Source organism: Papaver somniferum, chromosome 7 (assembly GCF_003573695.1).
Source record: "Papaver somniferum cultivar HN1 chromosome 7, ASM357369v1, whole genome shotgun sequence".
NCBI classification, from domain to species: Eukaryota; Viridiplantae; Streptophyta; class Magnoliopsida; order Ranunculales; family Papaveraceae; genus Papaver; species Papaver somniferum.
Window position 1 is genome coordinate 28,459,867 of NC_039364.1, and position 16,399 is coordinate 28,476,265.

General features: G+C 37.5%; 2 protein-coding genes across 3 annotated transcripts; both read left to right on the forward strand.

Annotated features, from left to right (window-relative positions):
- The first annotated feature begins 1,359 nt into the window (after positions 1-1,359).
- LOC113296812 (non-lysosomal glucosylceramidase-like) lies at positions 1,360-11,461 on the forward strand. 2 transcript variants are annotated; one of them, XM_026545160.1, is made up of 18 exons: positions 1,360-2,165; positions 3,049-3,159; positions 3,257-3,313; positions 3,493-3,569; positions 3,659-3,758; positions 4,034-4,107; positions 4,325-4,425; positions 4,563-4,666; positions 5,211-5,264; positions 5,360-5,415; positions 5,500-5,538; positions 5,830-5,971; positions 6,777-6,961; positions 7,368-7,435; positions 7,672-7,744; positions 8,211-8,272; positions 8,656-9,940; positions 10,616-11,461. In XM_026545160.1, the coding sequence occupies exons 1-18, from the start codon at positions 2,076-2,078 to the stop codon at positions 10,872-10,874; spliced, it is 2,937 nt and encodes a 978-aa protein (XP_026400945.1). In that variant the 5' UTR covers positions 1,360-2,075; the 3' UTR covers positions 10,875-11,461. The 2 variants fall into 2 exon arrangements, with proteins under 2 accessions (XP_026400945.1, XP_026400946.1); XM_026545161.1 differs by lacking the exons at positions 1,360-2,165; positions 3,049-3,159 and having other exon boundaries at positions 3,309-3,377; positions 10,616-10,935.
- A 1,098-nt stretch (positions 11,462-12,559) lies between these two features.
- LOC113296813 (F-box protein PP2-B10-like) lies at positions 12,560-14,861 on the forward strand. Its single transcript, XM_026545162.1, has 3 exons — positions 12,560-13,104; positions 13,773-13,891; positions 13,972-14,861. Exons 1-3 carry the CDS (start codon positions 12,739-12,741, stop codon positions 14,495-14,497), a joined length of 1,011 nt encoding a protein of 336 aa, XP_026400947.1. The 5' UTR covers positions 12,560-12,738; the 3' UTR covers positions 14,498-14,861.
- The last annotated feature ends 1,538 nt before the right edge of the window (positions 14,862-16,399 follow it).

A 16,399-nucleotide genomic window follows, 5' to 3' on the forward strand; every position in this document is an offset into this window, starting at 1 on the left:
GAAAACCGATTTAGGGTAATAAGAATTATAAAAGGCAAGGGTAGTTTTGTAACTTCACCTATTAGGACTCACCATTAGCCCTTAAAAAGAGTCCACTTAAAATTGGGTATACCCCAATTAATCTGGGTATACCAATCAAGCCAGGTTAATATATTGAATATATATAATGAATTATTAATTTGTATTTCATAGATAATCAAATATATATTATTTTATAATTTTAGCGAATTATTAATTTGGCACGTTGTCTCCGATTCAGAACCGGTTAAAAATATTATTTAAGAGAGTTTATTAAATAATCGAGTATTAATTAAAAGAGTTTCTACTGTAAATACCCCTGATTTTATTATGCATTCAGTGCTCAGGCCATTAGAGCAGTTCCTATGGTAATGTTCAAACTCAAAATTTTGTTGAGCCACGTGGATGGTCAAACGGGTTTCTCCACTATGGTAAAGCAGGGAAAAATGAAAAGATTTGGTTTTCTAGGGCCCCACTAGTATTTCTTTTTATTATAAAATATTTTGTAGGATAAAGATGAAAAATAAAATAAAATATTGAAGTCAGATAAAATAGGATGAAGTGAGATAAAATATGATGAAGTGAGATAAAATAGGATAAAGTGAGATAAAATAAGATTAAAAAGTAGTAAAATAATGAGGGATTGTACTTGACGTTAAACCAAGAGACGCGGGCGTCAATGACAAAATCGCTGGCGTTTTTGGCATGGTCGCGCGTTCGTAGCAATATCGTCCGTCCTTACCATAGACGCGCGCTGTATGTTCTGACTCAATGTTCAAAACATCAGACTTGTTGATTTGAACATCCATTATTCATGTTTGTTCATTTCATAGTGGGAGCAAAATGAACAAACTCCAATTTTGTTCATTCCGTATAAACTACTCTTTAAGTATTGGCATTTAGTTGAAAAACCTTTGGCTGTATTTTCTGGCTCCACCGCTTGCCTCCATCAACCGGCATATAGCTAACAAAAGTAAGGATTACTAAACACGGGATACCTATTTGGAGTACCTTAATCTATATATAATGAACTCCTGGATGCACCCAACTTGACCTTCTTATACAATAACATTTTCAACTACCAAAAGTAAAACTTAAAAAAGAGTTGTGGACCATTTCACATCCCCACAAAATCAAATGGTGCGTACGACATGTTAAAAAAACATGAGGCCGCACGTCAAAAGATACGAATCTCGTACGGATTCCGGTAGCCCCAACAATAGTAAATGTAGCAGAAGTCGACCAAGAATTAAAAAACAGCCGACAATGACGACTTCTCCAGATAGGAATAGCCGGAACAGAATACGAGTGCTTTCCCTATTCCTATTCCACTTTCTCTCTAAAACACTATTCACTTGATGATCCAAACTCAATCCAAAACGAATAATACATCAACAGCTGTCACCGCTCCACCAGCATTATTCAGAGGAATTTGTACATGCAGGTGCAGCAACCCAAATCCCTGTGATGCCACGCACACCCACATACGCAAAGGCTCCGCTTTCGAAGATCTTTTTTCTCATTTTTTTTTTCCGCAAAAATCAAACTAATTCCTGATTTCTGCTGTATTTTCCTGACTTTTCGGTTCTTTAGATTTTAGTAGTAGCAGTGTCAATCTTCACCAAAGGGTTAGATTTGATCCACCGAACTTGTTGTTTGATAGAATTTTGTTAACACTGAATCTCAGATTTTGTTTTTAAGTTGTTTTAATCTGATTATTAAGTTCTTCACTGCTCCAAAAATTGTGACGATTTTTTTTTCAAATTTTGGTTTATAACTTGAATTGGGAGGAAAAGTAAACGAAACTTAATAAATAAATTTTGAGTTCCGATTTTGTAATTGCTTTTAAGTTATGTGTGTGTTGTTGTTTAATTTGTCGACATTAATGAAAGCCAATTAGCATGGTTGTTGATCTGTTGTTTTCACTGCAAGTTGGTGGTGCCATGATTTTAATTCAGTGATTAAATCAAATTTCCGGGTGGTTGATTCAATCAAATTTCGCTATTCTTCTCCTCCTGGACTGGTTATACTGATTATCTTGGTTGATTGGGAGAATAATGATAGACATGGTAAGTGGAAACATATTCCATTGTCGAAAACATTCATGGCCATCCGAGGAGTATATCAGCAGGGCTACTTTGCAATTGGTAAGTTCCCTCTTTACATTCATTCTATGGTTTTGATCTGTGTCTGTGTGTTTTGGTATGGTTGTTTGTGCAAATTTCTTATATAAACAAACCCTAAAAGGCTAAAACCCTACCAAAACCTCTAATCATGTAGTGATGGATGGACACAAAAAGTGTACTCCTGGGTATGCCTTTTTGTGTATAATATGGCATACCCATTTGCATTGTGGGTTGGTTAATTTGTAGGGATGTATGATGCCACAAGGAACCGGATTAAAAGACTCATTTTGCATTATAGGCCGTCTTTTGATGTGGATTATCTTAGGGATGAGCTTAACGAACTCCAGATAGAACCTAGTTGCAAAGCCTTTGTTTGGTAGAATTGGGGGTTAAGCTTTTTCTTTATGCTAGAGGGATGTGTATGAACCACTTGGTTCACTTGACTCGTAGGAGCACAATTGAATATGAATAAGCTCTGGAATAAACGGGGACCAAATCAAGGATTTTAACTTTCATGTGGCAGATGCCACACCCCAATTCCAAGCTAATAGCTTCATCCATGAGTAGATCCAGTTATATGTAGCTTAAGTTCGCCAAGTTGATGTCTGTGTAATTTGAATTGGTAAAATTTCAATGATCTTCTTTAGTAAGTGAAACATTCTTGATATAAGCTGGTGGAAGGTTCAACTGTTATTGTGTATCTAGTGTCTGTCTCACATGACTTGGACGTTCTACATCACCTAATAACTTTTTTTGGTACACTCAGTGGATACATCTGTCTAGTGGCTTTCTCACTTGAACTTGACTTTCTGCATCACCGGATAACCTTTTCTGGTGCAATCAGCATATTCTTATTAGGCTGTTTTAACTACCTCCCTTAATACTTTCTGCTACATTTTCATAGCTGGACTTCGACAGTGCTGCCCCACCAAGACAGGCATGGAGACGAAGATTAAACAGCCATGCTAATATACTGAAAGAGTTCAGTGTCACATTCATGGAGGCATTGAAGATGGTGAAACTTCTTTTTCCTTCTTTTTACTTGGTTTACAGTAGCAAACGCACAAATTATGCATATTTATGCATTTTGTAAATGCTGTTGTGAATTTCAGATGCGGTTGGGGGTTCGTCTTTGGTCATATGTACGAGAAGAAGCTTCTCATGGAAGGGTAATCTCTCGGGTCCTGGATATATATTCATGAATGGAAATATCTCACTTTCTTAGGGATTCCTGTGAGCACCTATTGGTTTGCCATGACTCATGATTGATTCTGTAGGTTTCACTTTTGAAACCACGTCTTTGCATTTTGAGGTAAGTGTTTTAACATTACCGGTCTCTGTTTTGCAGAGAGCACCAATTGATCCGTTTACTCGGGAAAGTTGTAAGCCTTCGGCGTCACAGGGGGTTCCTCTTGGAGGGATGGGGTGTGTAATATGTTAACTATGGTTGTAAAGTTTTTGATTGGCTGTATCTCTACTTTATTTAACCCCCGCCTTTGCTACCTTTACAACAGAAGTGGTAGCATATCCAGAGGTTTTAGAGGAGAATTCAGACACATGCAAATTGTTCCTGGTATATGTGAAACTTCTCCAGTAATGGCGAATCAGTTTTCGGTAAATATGTACAAATATATTATCGATTTTTTTTTTTTTTTGCTTTATTCCTTTTCTGTTGAGTGGAATATCCTTTGGATTGGTAAACGATAAGGTCTTTTGACATTTTTATGCTGTATGTTAAGAAAAACTGGTAAAATGTGCATTAAAAGAAGAGAAATCATCGGATTTTAAACATTCTGGTTTAATTGGTTGAATTCATCGAATTGTACCACAGAGCGAGGGAGTATCCTATTCCATATCGTATAACATAGGTCATCCTCTACTTGATGCAGATTTTCATATCCCGAGATGGTGGAAATAAAAAATTCTCTTCAGTTTTAGCTCCTGGACAACATGAAGGTTTAGGGTACGAACTTCACTACTTCTTGACGACATTTCTTTCAAGGACGTGCACGAAACCTTCAGAAAAATCCAACAGCTTACGTTAGATTGATGTCTACAGATTCTGATTTGAGATATAATAAGTTAACCGAAGCTCTTGCATGTTTTAAGGTGTACACATGTTATGCAACCGTAGCGTATATCTGCATGTCCTTAAGAGTATTTTTTTTGTTTCTGTTTAGTAAATTAGGTGATCAAGGTATATCATCTTGGAACTGGAATTTGAGTGGTCAGCATTCCACTTACCATGCTGTATTTCCAAGGGCGTGGACAATATATGATGGTATATCACATGCTACTTCTTTTCTTTTATCTTCTTTGCGCTATTTTTTCCTATGTGTTTCTTTGCATTGACCTTTCTTTGCTGGCTCAACATTTGAACCGTCATGGAGAAGTACTAACTACGAACTCCAATTACAGGTGAACCAGACCCAGATCTAAAGGTCTCTTGTCGTCAGATATCGCCATTCATACCCCATAATTATGAAGATAGCAGTCTCCCAAGTGCTGTATTTGTTTACACTGTATGTTTTAAACTCTGAATGTGTAAACATGGCTCCTTATTTTATTTTATTTTTTTTGGCAATTACATTGGACCCCTTACACTCCACCCCACATGTGCACCCAACCAATTTGGTTACCGGCTCTAAGGGTGTACGACTTAGGGATGCCAACCCTATCCATATGGGAGAAGGTGGGAGGGTTGAACCCCTCACCTCCCACTTAGAAGGTCGGCAAGATACCCACTCTAGTATGAGTTGGTTTCTGCTCATGGTGTCTTTTATGAAAGTGATATTTGAAACTGTTTTTTTTTTTTTTTTTTTTTTGGAAATTTTGAGCATTTATGGTGTTCCATAGTTGTCTAATTAATATCCCTTAGGGAAAAATGAGTTTCCAAACTTGTTAGATCATATACGGGGTTGCTATTGTTACTTAAATATATGTTGTGCTTAGTGTGATCTAGCTGATACAAACTACTCAGTTGTAGTTCACTTAGACTCAATTACACATGTTAGTATTGACAATTCTACGCAGGCTTTATCTGAAAAAAATCATTTGCTGTTGTAGTTGGTTAACACTGGAAAAGAAAGAGCAAAAGTGAGCCTTCTCTTTACTTGGGCTGTAAGTAAACTTCTATTAACGTTGCTTTATGTTGAGCAGACACTATATTCACTATGCTTCATTCGTGAATCTAGCTAATGAGTTCTGTTTGACAGAATTCAATCGGAGGAAACTCACACTTATCAGGTGGTCATGTGAATGAGCCTTTCAGGTCAGTACATGGTAAATCCCTTGTACAGAATTGTAATATCTTACCATTGCAGCTTACACCAAATTATGTTTCTTTTGTTTATAGAGGTGAAGATGGAGTTTCTGGTGTACTTCTACATCATAAGTAAGTTGTCAACCCTTTATTTTTCTGTATTGGGAGTTGGTTACTGTTTTCTTTAGGTCATTTCATGTGATCTTGGCGTCTTCACACCAGCGAAACATTTCAATCAATTTGTTGCTTCCAGTGTCAAATGCCAATTGTGGCACTTGTAAGATAGTTTCTTACATTACACTTCCAAAATTGATTTCTTCTCCTTCCTCCATAATTTAGATTCAGTGAGCTCATACTTTCCGAATTTGCAATTATTGTATGGGAATATATGGTAAATGCTCTAAAAAGTGGTTAAATTTGCAGGACTGCAAAAGGAAACCCTCCTGTGACGTTTGCGGTAGCTGCTTGTGAGACTCAGAATGTAAATGTGACTGTTTCTCCGTGCTTTGGATTGACTGACCAAAATCGCGTCACAGCTAAGAGCATATGGGACACAATGGCAGAGGTAATCTATTTGGCAATATTTGCTTCACTGGAATTTATTCCTAAATGCTGGTGCTTGATATGATTAGAGTCAACTGTAACATCTTCAGACGTCTAAGCTCCACCAAGTGTTGAGTTTAGGTGTAGATTCATTTTAACACCCTGCTCCCAGTGGAACAAAAGAAAAGAATTAACCGTTGAACTCCATTGCCGTTTTTATAAAACCAAAGAATTGGCATCAGTTGTAAATATAATGTATTATAGCCATTTTATATAATTCACCATGCATTTACCTGAAAGGTTCATTCAGATGATCACCTGGCAGGTCTGAGCTTCCTCCGATTCAGCTGTCTGAACAGAAAACATGAGGTCTTGAAGCATATTGGTAGTGTCCTTGTCTAACCACCCAATGATGTTTATTGGAAAATGTTTAAAGGCCTCACGCTCATCAAATCGGAAGTCTGACGCACAAGAACTATCTTTTAGACGATATGGGACAATTTCAACCATGTATCAACCTCCTAAGCTAACATATGGTCTGGATAGGAGTCCAAAAGCGATATGGGACAATTTCGTACTATGTCTTTCACTGGCACCAGTTCACTTGCATGTCAGACGAGAGGGCAACCATTAGAATTTTTTTAGCTCAGTTAGTAAAACAACCTTTCTCATGCTTGAGAATATTTAGTTGTCTCTCACTATTTCCAGTTAGTAAAACAGTCTTTGCTTCTGTTTTTTTTTTTTTTGTGTTTAGAGGCACAGCCACATTTTACAGAGCTGAACTTCATTTGGAAAACTTCTGATAATATTGCTATTTTTATCTGAAGGATGGGTCTTTTGACCTCGGAAATTTCAATGCTGGCTCTAGCGTTCCATCGTTACCGGGAGAGACACACTGTGCAGCAGTTTCAGCCTCTGCTTGGGTAGAACCTCATGGGAAGTGCACCGTAGCATTTTCTTTAGCGTGGTCATCCCCGAAAGTAAAATTTCTCAAGGGAAATACGTATAACAGGTAATTAACTTTTGCACAGATATCCTGTAGGTTTGTGCCTTCATTCTGGACATTATTTTCTTTTGTGTTCGGGATTGTCGCGGATTCTAAATTTAGTATATAATAGCGTGCTGAGGTAACAAAGTTTCCTTGTTTTGTAATTGGTTGTATGACATCTAAACAACGAACCAAAATGTTTAAGGCCACAGATTTGGTGAGAAGTGCACCTACTTGGATATCTCTTCGCCTCTCGTATCTCCTCGCCTCTCATTTGTTTGCAATTGTAATTTTCTACTGTTCAACCGAAGATGTATTGGCTTAATTTGCTGTCATTAAACTAGTAACATTATGATATTTGTAATTTGTAAGTTGCTAAAATTGGTGGAATTGTTTAGTGTTAATTTCTTATCTGCTTCTGTTGTTGCAGGAGGTACACAAAATTTTATGGCACTTCTGAGAGATCAGCGGCTCACATAGTTCATGATTCATTGATGAGTATGTCTTCCTTGGATGATTTCTATTTAAACAGTCCAGTCCAGTTTGTATAAATCAATCGTTGACTTAATGCATGAATCTTATTGGATTACTGACCTATTCATATTTTATGAGAATGGTCCCTGTTTATAGCTTGTACTTTTAGTGGTAAAAGCTGCTTCAAAGTTATTAAATAACTTGGAGGTCCCTAGTTATATCTACATACACAAACCTTATGTTTCCAAATTGCTGTTCAGATTACAAGTGGTGGGAGGAAGAGATCGAGAAATGGCAGAATCCTATCCTAAGCGATGACAGTCTTCCAGATTGGTAAGTCAAGCCAGTTCTGCTTTATTTTGTTTTTCTTGGAGTGTCATCATAGTACCTGCGGATATCGAGAAGATTATGTGTTAAGGGTTCAACGAGGTCCTGATAACATAAATAAGAGAAACAAAAAAAAAAAAAGAACACTACATTAAAACAGTTCTCCTGCATTCTCCTTTGATTTCAAGTTATTTTCCCTGCATACTGATTGCTCACAGGCTTAATTTTGTATACCAAAAAAGAAAACGAAAAATTCGGTAAGTGTACTGTGCTTAACGGGAGACAATAACTAGTACAGGTCGTTCGTCATTTTCAATAAGAATGGTTGAAATAATCGCCAACCATTATTTTTCGTCCTGATATTTTGGTTATTAACCACATATTGTGCCACTTTACATTTCTACTGCAGCTATTCCCTTACATTGAGATTAATTTTTGCATCATTTGTTTGGTGTGTGTTTTCTGGTTGCAGGTATAAATTCACGTTATTCAACGAGCTTTATTTTCTGGTATCGGGAGGGACCATTTGGATTGGTATGCGCTCTTTTTACTCAACTATTTTTGTGCAATTACTTTGCAAGATGAGAAAATTAAAGAACACATGTTCCTTACCTTCTTTTATTTCTTCCATCTTGTTTTTGGTTTTGCTGTTGTCTTTCTTCCGTTAATAAAATCCTCCTCCTGAAGTGCAGATACAACTTATAAAAGGATTGTCTAGTTACCACAAATTATGTCTGTGTAGATTTTATATGGGTTTTCCGCAAAAAGAATCAGTAGATAGTTTTCAATTGTTATCTGGATTTAAAAGTGTACTCTTTTCTTAGATTTTTGTCTCAGTATTCGCCAAATTAGATTCCCTTCTATATTTTGCATTTGCTATGTTACATGGTCAGATTTCTGATTATCATTTTCTATAGATGGCCATTCACCAGCCAGAGATAACCAATCTACTATGAGCCAGAACGGGCATAATTCCAGAATTGAGGAACCCACCAAAATAGAAGTGACTGCAGCAACAGTGCACAGCAAGGGGGATGTGGTTATTGAGCATGAGAGCTGCATAAATGGTTTTGAAGATGCTAATGGTAATGGTAATGGTCTAAATTTAGATCAGGAAAATAGTGATGAGGAAAACGCTGAAGGCCACAATCCTTTGCAACTCAGTACCCTTGTAGATCAGAAGCCTGATGATAGCGAAGATGTTGGTAGGTTTCTGTACTTAGAAGGAGTTGAATACGTCATGTGGTGTACATATGATGTGCATTTTTATGCATCTTATGCTCTTCTAGCTCTGTTCCCCAAAATAGAGTTAAGTATTCAGCGAGACTTTGCTAAGGCCGTATTAAGTGAGGATCGAAGAAAAGTGAAGTTTCTGGCAGATGGTAACTGTGGAATTCGTAAGGTTAAAGGAGCAGTTCCTCATGATCTTGGTACACATGATCCATGGCATGAGATGAATGCATATAATATTCATGACACGAGTAAATGGAAGGACCTCAACCCTAAATTTGTGCTTCAAGTTTATAGAGATTTTGCTGCGACAGGGGATATGTCATTTGCCGTGGATGTATGGCCAGCTGTTTGTGCTGCTATGGAATACATGGAACAGTTTGATAAGGACGGTGATGGTCTTATTGAGAATGATGGATTTCCTGATCAAACTTACGATGCTTGGACTGTTCATGGCATTAGTGCTTATTGTGGATGCTTATGGCTTGCTGCCCTCGAGGCTGCAGCTGCAATGGCTCTTCGTCTTGGAGACAAGCCATTTGCTGATAAATTCAAAAACATGTTCTCGAGGGCCAAATCGGCTTTTGAAGAAAAACTATGGAACGGTTCTTATTTTAACTATGATAGTGGATCAAGTAGCAATAGCAGATCTATACAAGCTGACCAACTGGCAGGCCAGTGGTATGTAGCTTCATCGGGCTTGCCTTCGCTGTTTGATGATCATAAGATAAAGAGTGCCCTTCAAAAAATATTTGATTTTAATGTTATGAAAGTGAGAGGAGGGAGAATGGGCGCTGTAAATGGGATGCACCCAAATGGGAAGGTGGATGAGTCGTGCATGCAGTCCCGTGAAATTTGGACTGGCGTTACTTATGGTGTTGCAGCTACGATGATACTTAGCGGAATGGAGGAACAAGCCTTCACTACAGCCGAAGGTATTTTCACCTCAGGCTGGTCAGAAGACGGATTCGGGTAAGGGCACCTTTCATCTGCACTGTTCTGTATATTTCAATATTGTTACATTAACTGATATTTAACCAAGCGCTGCGATCTTCTGGCACATAAAGAAGATTCAGCTACTGTTTGGTGAGTGGGGATGTTTCCTCGCCATGTAGATCATCATCATTGAAAGGAAGTCCATCTAGAGACTCGAAACTTAGTTAAAACCCGAGTTGAAGTCAATTTTATTTAGTCAATATGGACGAACTTTCGGTCAATATTTTTGATAGCAGAAAATGTTATCAGTGTTAAGAGTAAAGTATGAAACACATTGAACTTGGATATGAGTGAGTCATTTGGTTCAAAAAGAACAGTGTAGAGATAGGATTAAAGTAGACTAGTGATCCCACATCTGTAACGTTGTCCTTTTTACCATTAACACACAATAAAATCACAATAGTGGGGACACTTGCCTTCTGGACCCGTTTTCTTCGATAATGAAGCTTCAAGTAGTTAGGAAGTTCTTAATGAAGGTGCAAGGTGTATTGTCTTTAATTAAGCAATAATCAAAAGTTTTTCAGGGCAACTTGTTTTTTTCAAAAGTAAATAAAGATAAATTTAATTTTTTAAAAATAAATATTTTTGTTTTTTTCAAAAGTTTTTCAGGGCAACTTGTTTAAGTGGATCTTTTGTGGGACTTGCATGCAGGTATTGGTTCCAGACGCCAGAAGGATGGACTGTGGATGGTCACTATCGTTCTTTAATATACATGAGGCCACTTGCAATTTGGTCTATGCAATGGGCGTTGTCTTTGCCAAAGGCAATCCTCGAGGCTCCAAAGATCAACATGATGGACAGAATGTTGTATGTACCTATTAGGGCCTCGCATAATGATGCGGGTATTGTAAGGAAAGTTGCAAACAAAACAAAGTGTTTTAGCAACTCGGTGTTTCACTGCGCATGCTGATGGGGTGAGGTAATCTTTTGTGAACTGAGCCAATCTTTGCAACTTCCTGAAATTCTTTCACAGTGAATCAAGTAAAAGGAGTCCGGGGATGAGTTAATGTTGTAAAATGAGGTAATAAAGCCTGGGGCTCAAAAATATAAAGCCTCTGCGTCTCGGATAGCTATGATGTATATGAGTTCTTTTTTCTGCAACAATTTTTACTTATGGCTGAACCTCGGCTTAGTCTTGCAACTGTAATCCTGTTTAGGAGGGGACACGCTGAAGATGGAAGACATTCTAGTCTGTAGAACTACGAGTTCTGAATGGATGCAATAAGTTAACTGCAGTTATATTCGGGTTATAAGGATACAGATGATGTTAGAGATCATAGAAGATATGGTTTTGGGGTCTTGAACTGAACTTTATTTCTGTACAAGCCCTCTCTAGGAAAATGGAATGTGCTTTCATAGAGCTGATTGTATATTAGCAGACAGCTTGTCTGGATGAAGATATAATGAAATTTGTATTGTTAAAGTTGATTAAGAGGAACTCTGTAGATGTGCAAATGAATGATATGATGCGGTGGTGAGAACGGCTCAATTGCGCTTCTTTGTCTTTGCACAAAGAAAGTAGTCTTTTTTAACTACCAAGCTTAAAATTGTGAGTCCATACGCAACACAACATTTACAGGAACCCCAGTAAGCCGCTCTTGATAAAATTTATCACCGCTGGTGTATCTCAACTAACAAATCCAGAAACTTCAATGGAACTTTGAAAGAACTATTTGAATGTCTACCAAGTAAAAATTCATACACAGTGCTCAGGTTCACCAAAAATGAACATTCCATTACACCTCTATATTCTAGTGGAGGTCCTTTTCAAGAGTTCCACCATCGGAACTCAAATTAAGCCGGATTCCCTGACCGTAGATGGGGAACAGAGATGTAGGCTCTAATGAAACCGTAGATGGGGAACAGAGATGTAGTCAAAAAACCAATAAAGTTGTTGGCTCTTGTTGGTCCGCAATCAACAAACCAATGAAGTTGTTGATTTGCCCGCTCGTTTTTCATATTTGTTGAGTTCATAATGGGAACAAAATGAACAAAATTTCTTGTTTGGTTGCATTTTGAAAAGTTACTTTTTGATACTGATGCATGAAAATTTAAAGTACAAACCAAAGTTTCTGAATAATTTTCCAAAAAAATTTACTTTTTGTGAAATCTTTTTGCTTCGAGAATTTGACTTCTATTTTTGGAGAAGCATAAATATTTCGTGGAATCTTTTTGCTTCAAAAATTCGATTTTAGTTTTTGGAAAAACAAAATCATTTTGTGAAATTCTTTTGTTTCTAGAGTTTGACTTATGTTTTGAGAAACAAAATCACTTCTATAATTGAATTGGCAGATTTTGGGAGGTTGACTGTACCTACTAGTGTATAACCATTTTGGGTTAGTTCAATTGACCAGAAGCCTGACTCTCAGGTAAGAAGTCAGGGGCCAATCCGACCGGTCAGGTTTGGGCAGGGGCGTGCGCCAGTTTACACGTAAAAAAAATAATGACGGTACTAGTGTATTGTATTTTGGGCATGTGCAACTGGGCTGCTTGCATCTGTGCCGGTTCCGTAATATTCGAATCTTTTTATAAAGTCGGTCTGACTGTGATGATACGCGGCAGAATCACGACTTTTGCCAACGGCTGACTCACTCACAAAAAAAGATTAGAACCTTAGCCACGAAGCTAATAAAAGCTGTAATAAAAACTCCTTTCGTCCCCGTTCATCTTAAACAAAGAAATTAAATATACTTTGAAAAGACACAGAAAGAAAGAAATCTGCCGCCTATATAATCAGAGGAGCAAATTCATAAGAAAAGATCAGAGAAAGAAAAATGGAGAAACATGAGAATAAGTCAGATTTTAACAGTTTACCAGAAGGATGTATTTCTAGTATCTTATCTTTAACATCTCCAAGAGATGCTTGTAGATCTTGTTTAGTTTCATCTGTTTTCAAATCTGCAGCTGAATCTGATGCTCTGTGGGATGAATTCTTACCATCTGATTATAAAGATATTATAGGTAGAGCTTCTCCACCACCGTCGTCATCACCGTCACCATCATCATCATCACCGTCTCCGTCACCTGCTGCTGATTCTTCTACTTCTACTGCTACTTCTTCCGGGATTAATTTCTCTTCTAAGAAAGAATTGTATTACCGACTTTGTAATGAACCTCTTCTCATCGACGGTGGTCGTAAGGTGAAATTACTTTCTCAATTTATTGCCATTTTGGAGATTTTATGTGATTTTACAGAATCTGATTTAAGATGGAATGTTTTATTGTTGATTTTCAATTTAGGCATTGTATCACATTTTCTAATGCGATCTGATCAGATTCTTATATTATATTATTTGAATTTAGACTCACGAGCGGAGGCCTTTAGGATTAGGATATAAAAAAAGGTTGAACATGTGACGAACATTCTCTCCGTTGTTTTTTTTATTGTATTTTAACTGAATGAAATATGGCCACCTACAAGTAGCGTAAGCTTTTTGTAGTGCACTTTCGAGGTTGTGTTGAAAGCTTCTTGAAGGATTAGGTATAGAATTGATGGAACACTGATTGATTTGTAGACATTTGATCAGCTGTTGTGGGAGTGCACTTGATCTTTTTAAAGGTTTTGCAGTGCAGTATTGATTGCGTTTGGCTAAATTCTTTACTGCTATCTTGATGTTGGCAGTATTGATGTTGACTCGAATTTAGTTAGTTTAACTTCAACAACCTGTCAATTCAAGATCTGATCCACAATGAATAGTTGAAACTACCTTGTCTTATGTACAGAAATCTCTGAAACTCCAAACCAAGAAGTTGGTCATGTTATTCTGAACTTCTACTTGCTCTAACTCAAGATTCTTGTTTATTATAGAGCTTTGCACTGGAGAAATCGAGTGGGAAGAAATGTTTCATGCTTGGAGCGAAGGAGCTCTTTATTATATGGGGAGACACACCCAAGTACTGGAGGTGGACAGAATTCCCTGGATCCAGGTATACACTTTTTCACATTCTTTTTGATTACTGTTGTTCTTAATTTACGAAGTGGTCTTACTTTTGTACCCATTTTGCAGGTTTGCCGAGGTGGCTGAACTGCTATCCGTATGTTGGCTCGAATTCAATGGGAAGCTTCAAACACGATTGTTGTCCCATAAGACCTTGTATGGAGCCTACCTGGTACTGAAGTTTGTGGAAGGTGCGTATGGATTTGATCACCCACCTGCAGAGGCTGAAGTAAAAGTCGTTGGAGGAGCTGGTAACAGCAGCAGTGGGGCTAGTGGAGAGAGACCAGTATACTTGGATCCTGATGGTAGTCGTAGGCGTCAATTGCAGGTTGCACCACATCGTATTGGACTTATCAGGCGCAGGTTTGGTCACATATTGAGGCCGGCTCCATCCATGTCAAGGTGGGAGGGACAGTTCCCACAGGAGAGAAACGATGGATGGATGGAGATTGAGATGGGTCATTTCTACAACGATGGCGGGGAAAACAGTGAAGGCGTTGAGGTACAGATGTCTCTGAGAGAGATCAAGGGTGGTCACTGGAAGTCTGGCCTTATCATCCAAGGTATCGAAATTAGGCCCAAAGCTGGTAACTAAACTGAGAATACTGCGAGACAGCCGTTTCCTCTACTTTTCCCCTCCATCCATAAATGTAACCAAAATGAATTGATTTGAAATTGTTGTGTCAGTATGTAAGCAGCTTGAGTGGATCATCTGGCCCTATGATTGAGCGGCTCAGATCATAGCCATCTTATGGACCAGGCCAGCTAGGCTATTGCCTAGAGCCTCACATTGTTAGGGCCCAAATTTTAATTTTTCTTACAACGTGATTTTTTAGTTAGTGCTCTTACACAGTGGTTGATAGTCAATACTTCTAGCTGTAATTGAGTGCCGTTTGTTTTGTAAGTACAGTGTACTGCTTTCAATCGCAATTAGCCATCTACTTTTGGACACTTTATAACATGAGAATCTATTGTATTAAACAGTTATTCTCAAAATGATTTGGATATTCTCTCATGAGAATGTATTAAACAGTTATTTCCATAATCTTTCCAAAATAATTTAGATATCCTCTCTTTCAGTAAGTATCATTACCACTAGATTTTTGTTGACTTCTTCCTGCCGCTTGATTTGCTAATGCATCTGTTGCCTGGTTGGCCTCTTTATAAATGTGGTTGGTATGATGCAGAGTAGATTGCAGCCGCATTCTGATTTTATTGATCATATTTCGCAAGTACGATGGTGTTTCGATTTGGATTGTGGTGAAATGACGAGGTTTTGTGAGTTTGACTATAAGTAATTTTTTGTCCCTTGTCGTTTGTTGCTATTCTGATCGCTATAAGAAGACCCATGGTTCCGTCAATAAAACCGTGGTTATTCTTTGTGGTGGTGCTATTGATACGATCGTGGTAGTTGAGGAATTATTCCAGAAACTCTCACTATAAGTTTGATGTTATAACTAATTGGAAAAGTATATCACCATACAAATCATCGAACTGGAGAAGACCAAAATATCAAGTATCAACTCTTTGAAATCAAGATCCCTATTAGACCAACGCTTGGTTGAGCCACAACTATTGGTATGTCAAGCTTGTTGTCAATGTTAGATGACTAAAACTGTATGTTGATTTATAGCCTATTAAAGTCAGTCTCATACTAGAATTAGAGCGTGATAGTTGAGTACTAGAAATTACTGAATACCATTGAAGATTTAAGACCGAAGAACAACGAAGACACCTGTGAGAACTTCATCAACAAATATATGTAAAGACTGACTGTCTTATTTACTCATTATTTCTACCATTCTATCTTCAAAGACAATGTCATATGGCTTTAGTATATGATGAATCATAAAGAAGAAGTTTTGAATTCAAGCTTGTACTTGACAAATCTTGAAATATGAACTCAAGCATTGTATGTTCATAGGTCCTATCACTTTTGATGTTGAGAATAAAATTTATTGTTAAAAAAGACTATGTCTGTGAACTATAATCCTTAAAACGTCAAATTGCACTTTTCTTCACTGAATTTTCAGTTTGCGAACTATGCAATTTATTAATGTTACTGAAATCCAAGGTGCACAAGTATTAATAAACTGATTTTTCCATTTGTGAACTATGAAATTTCCAGGTGTTCCTCGATATTTTTTGAAATTTTGCATGTTCACGAACTATGCAATTTTGGGAATGTTCTTGGACACTTCAAATATATTGAGTTCACGAATCACTTTTCTTAGTTCGCGAACTGGTATTTTTTTTGGGTGTTATTGATCTCCAACATATCTTGGGTGTTCGTGAGCTAACTTTTATGCACGGTTCCCTAATCGACAAATACACAAGTGCATATTCTTTTTGTATTGCAAGGAAAACTTCTCACATGCTTACACGGTTTCCATTCTTCGGAATCAATATATGTTGAGAACTTTAGTTTGCTTGGGATCAAAGTAATTCTTAAATATGGAAACTAGTTCACGAACTTGCTTTGATCACAAGAAAATTT

What these genes read in the sequence shown, in the direction of transcription:
- LOC113296812 (XM_026545160.1), top strand. Translation starts at nt 2,076, where the DNA reads ATGATAGACATGGTAAGTGGAAACATATTCCATTGTCGAAAACATTCA. An exon ending in GGTGTACTTCTACATCATAA is followed by an intron (nt 5,539 to 5,829) that starts GTAAGTTGTCAA and finishes TTAAATTTGCAG; the next exon opens with GACTGCAAAAGGAAACCCTC. An exon ending in TATGGGACACAATGGCAGAG is followed by an intron (nt 5,972 to 6,776) that starts GTAATCTATTTG and finishes TTTTATCTGAAG; the next exon opens with GATGGGTCTTTTGACCTCGG.
- LOC113296813 (XM_026545162.1), top strand. Translation starts at nt 12,739, where the DNA reads ATGGAGAAACATGAGAATAAGTCAGATTTTAACAGTTTACCAGAAGGA. An exon ending in TCATCGACGGTGGTCGTAAG is followed by an intron (nt 13,105 to 13,772) that starts GTGAAATTACTT and finishes TGTTTATTATAG; the next exon opens with AGCTTTGCACTGGAGAAATC. An exon ending in ACAGAATTCCCTGGATCCAG is followed by an intron (nt 13,892 to 13,971) that starts GTATACACTTTT and finishes CCCATTTTGCAG; the next exon opens with GTTTGCCGAGGTGGCTGAAC.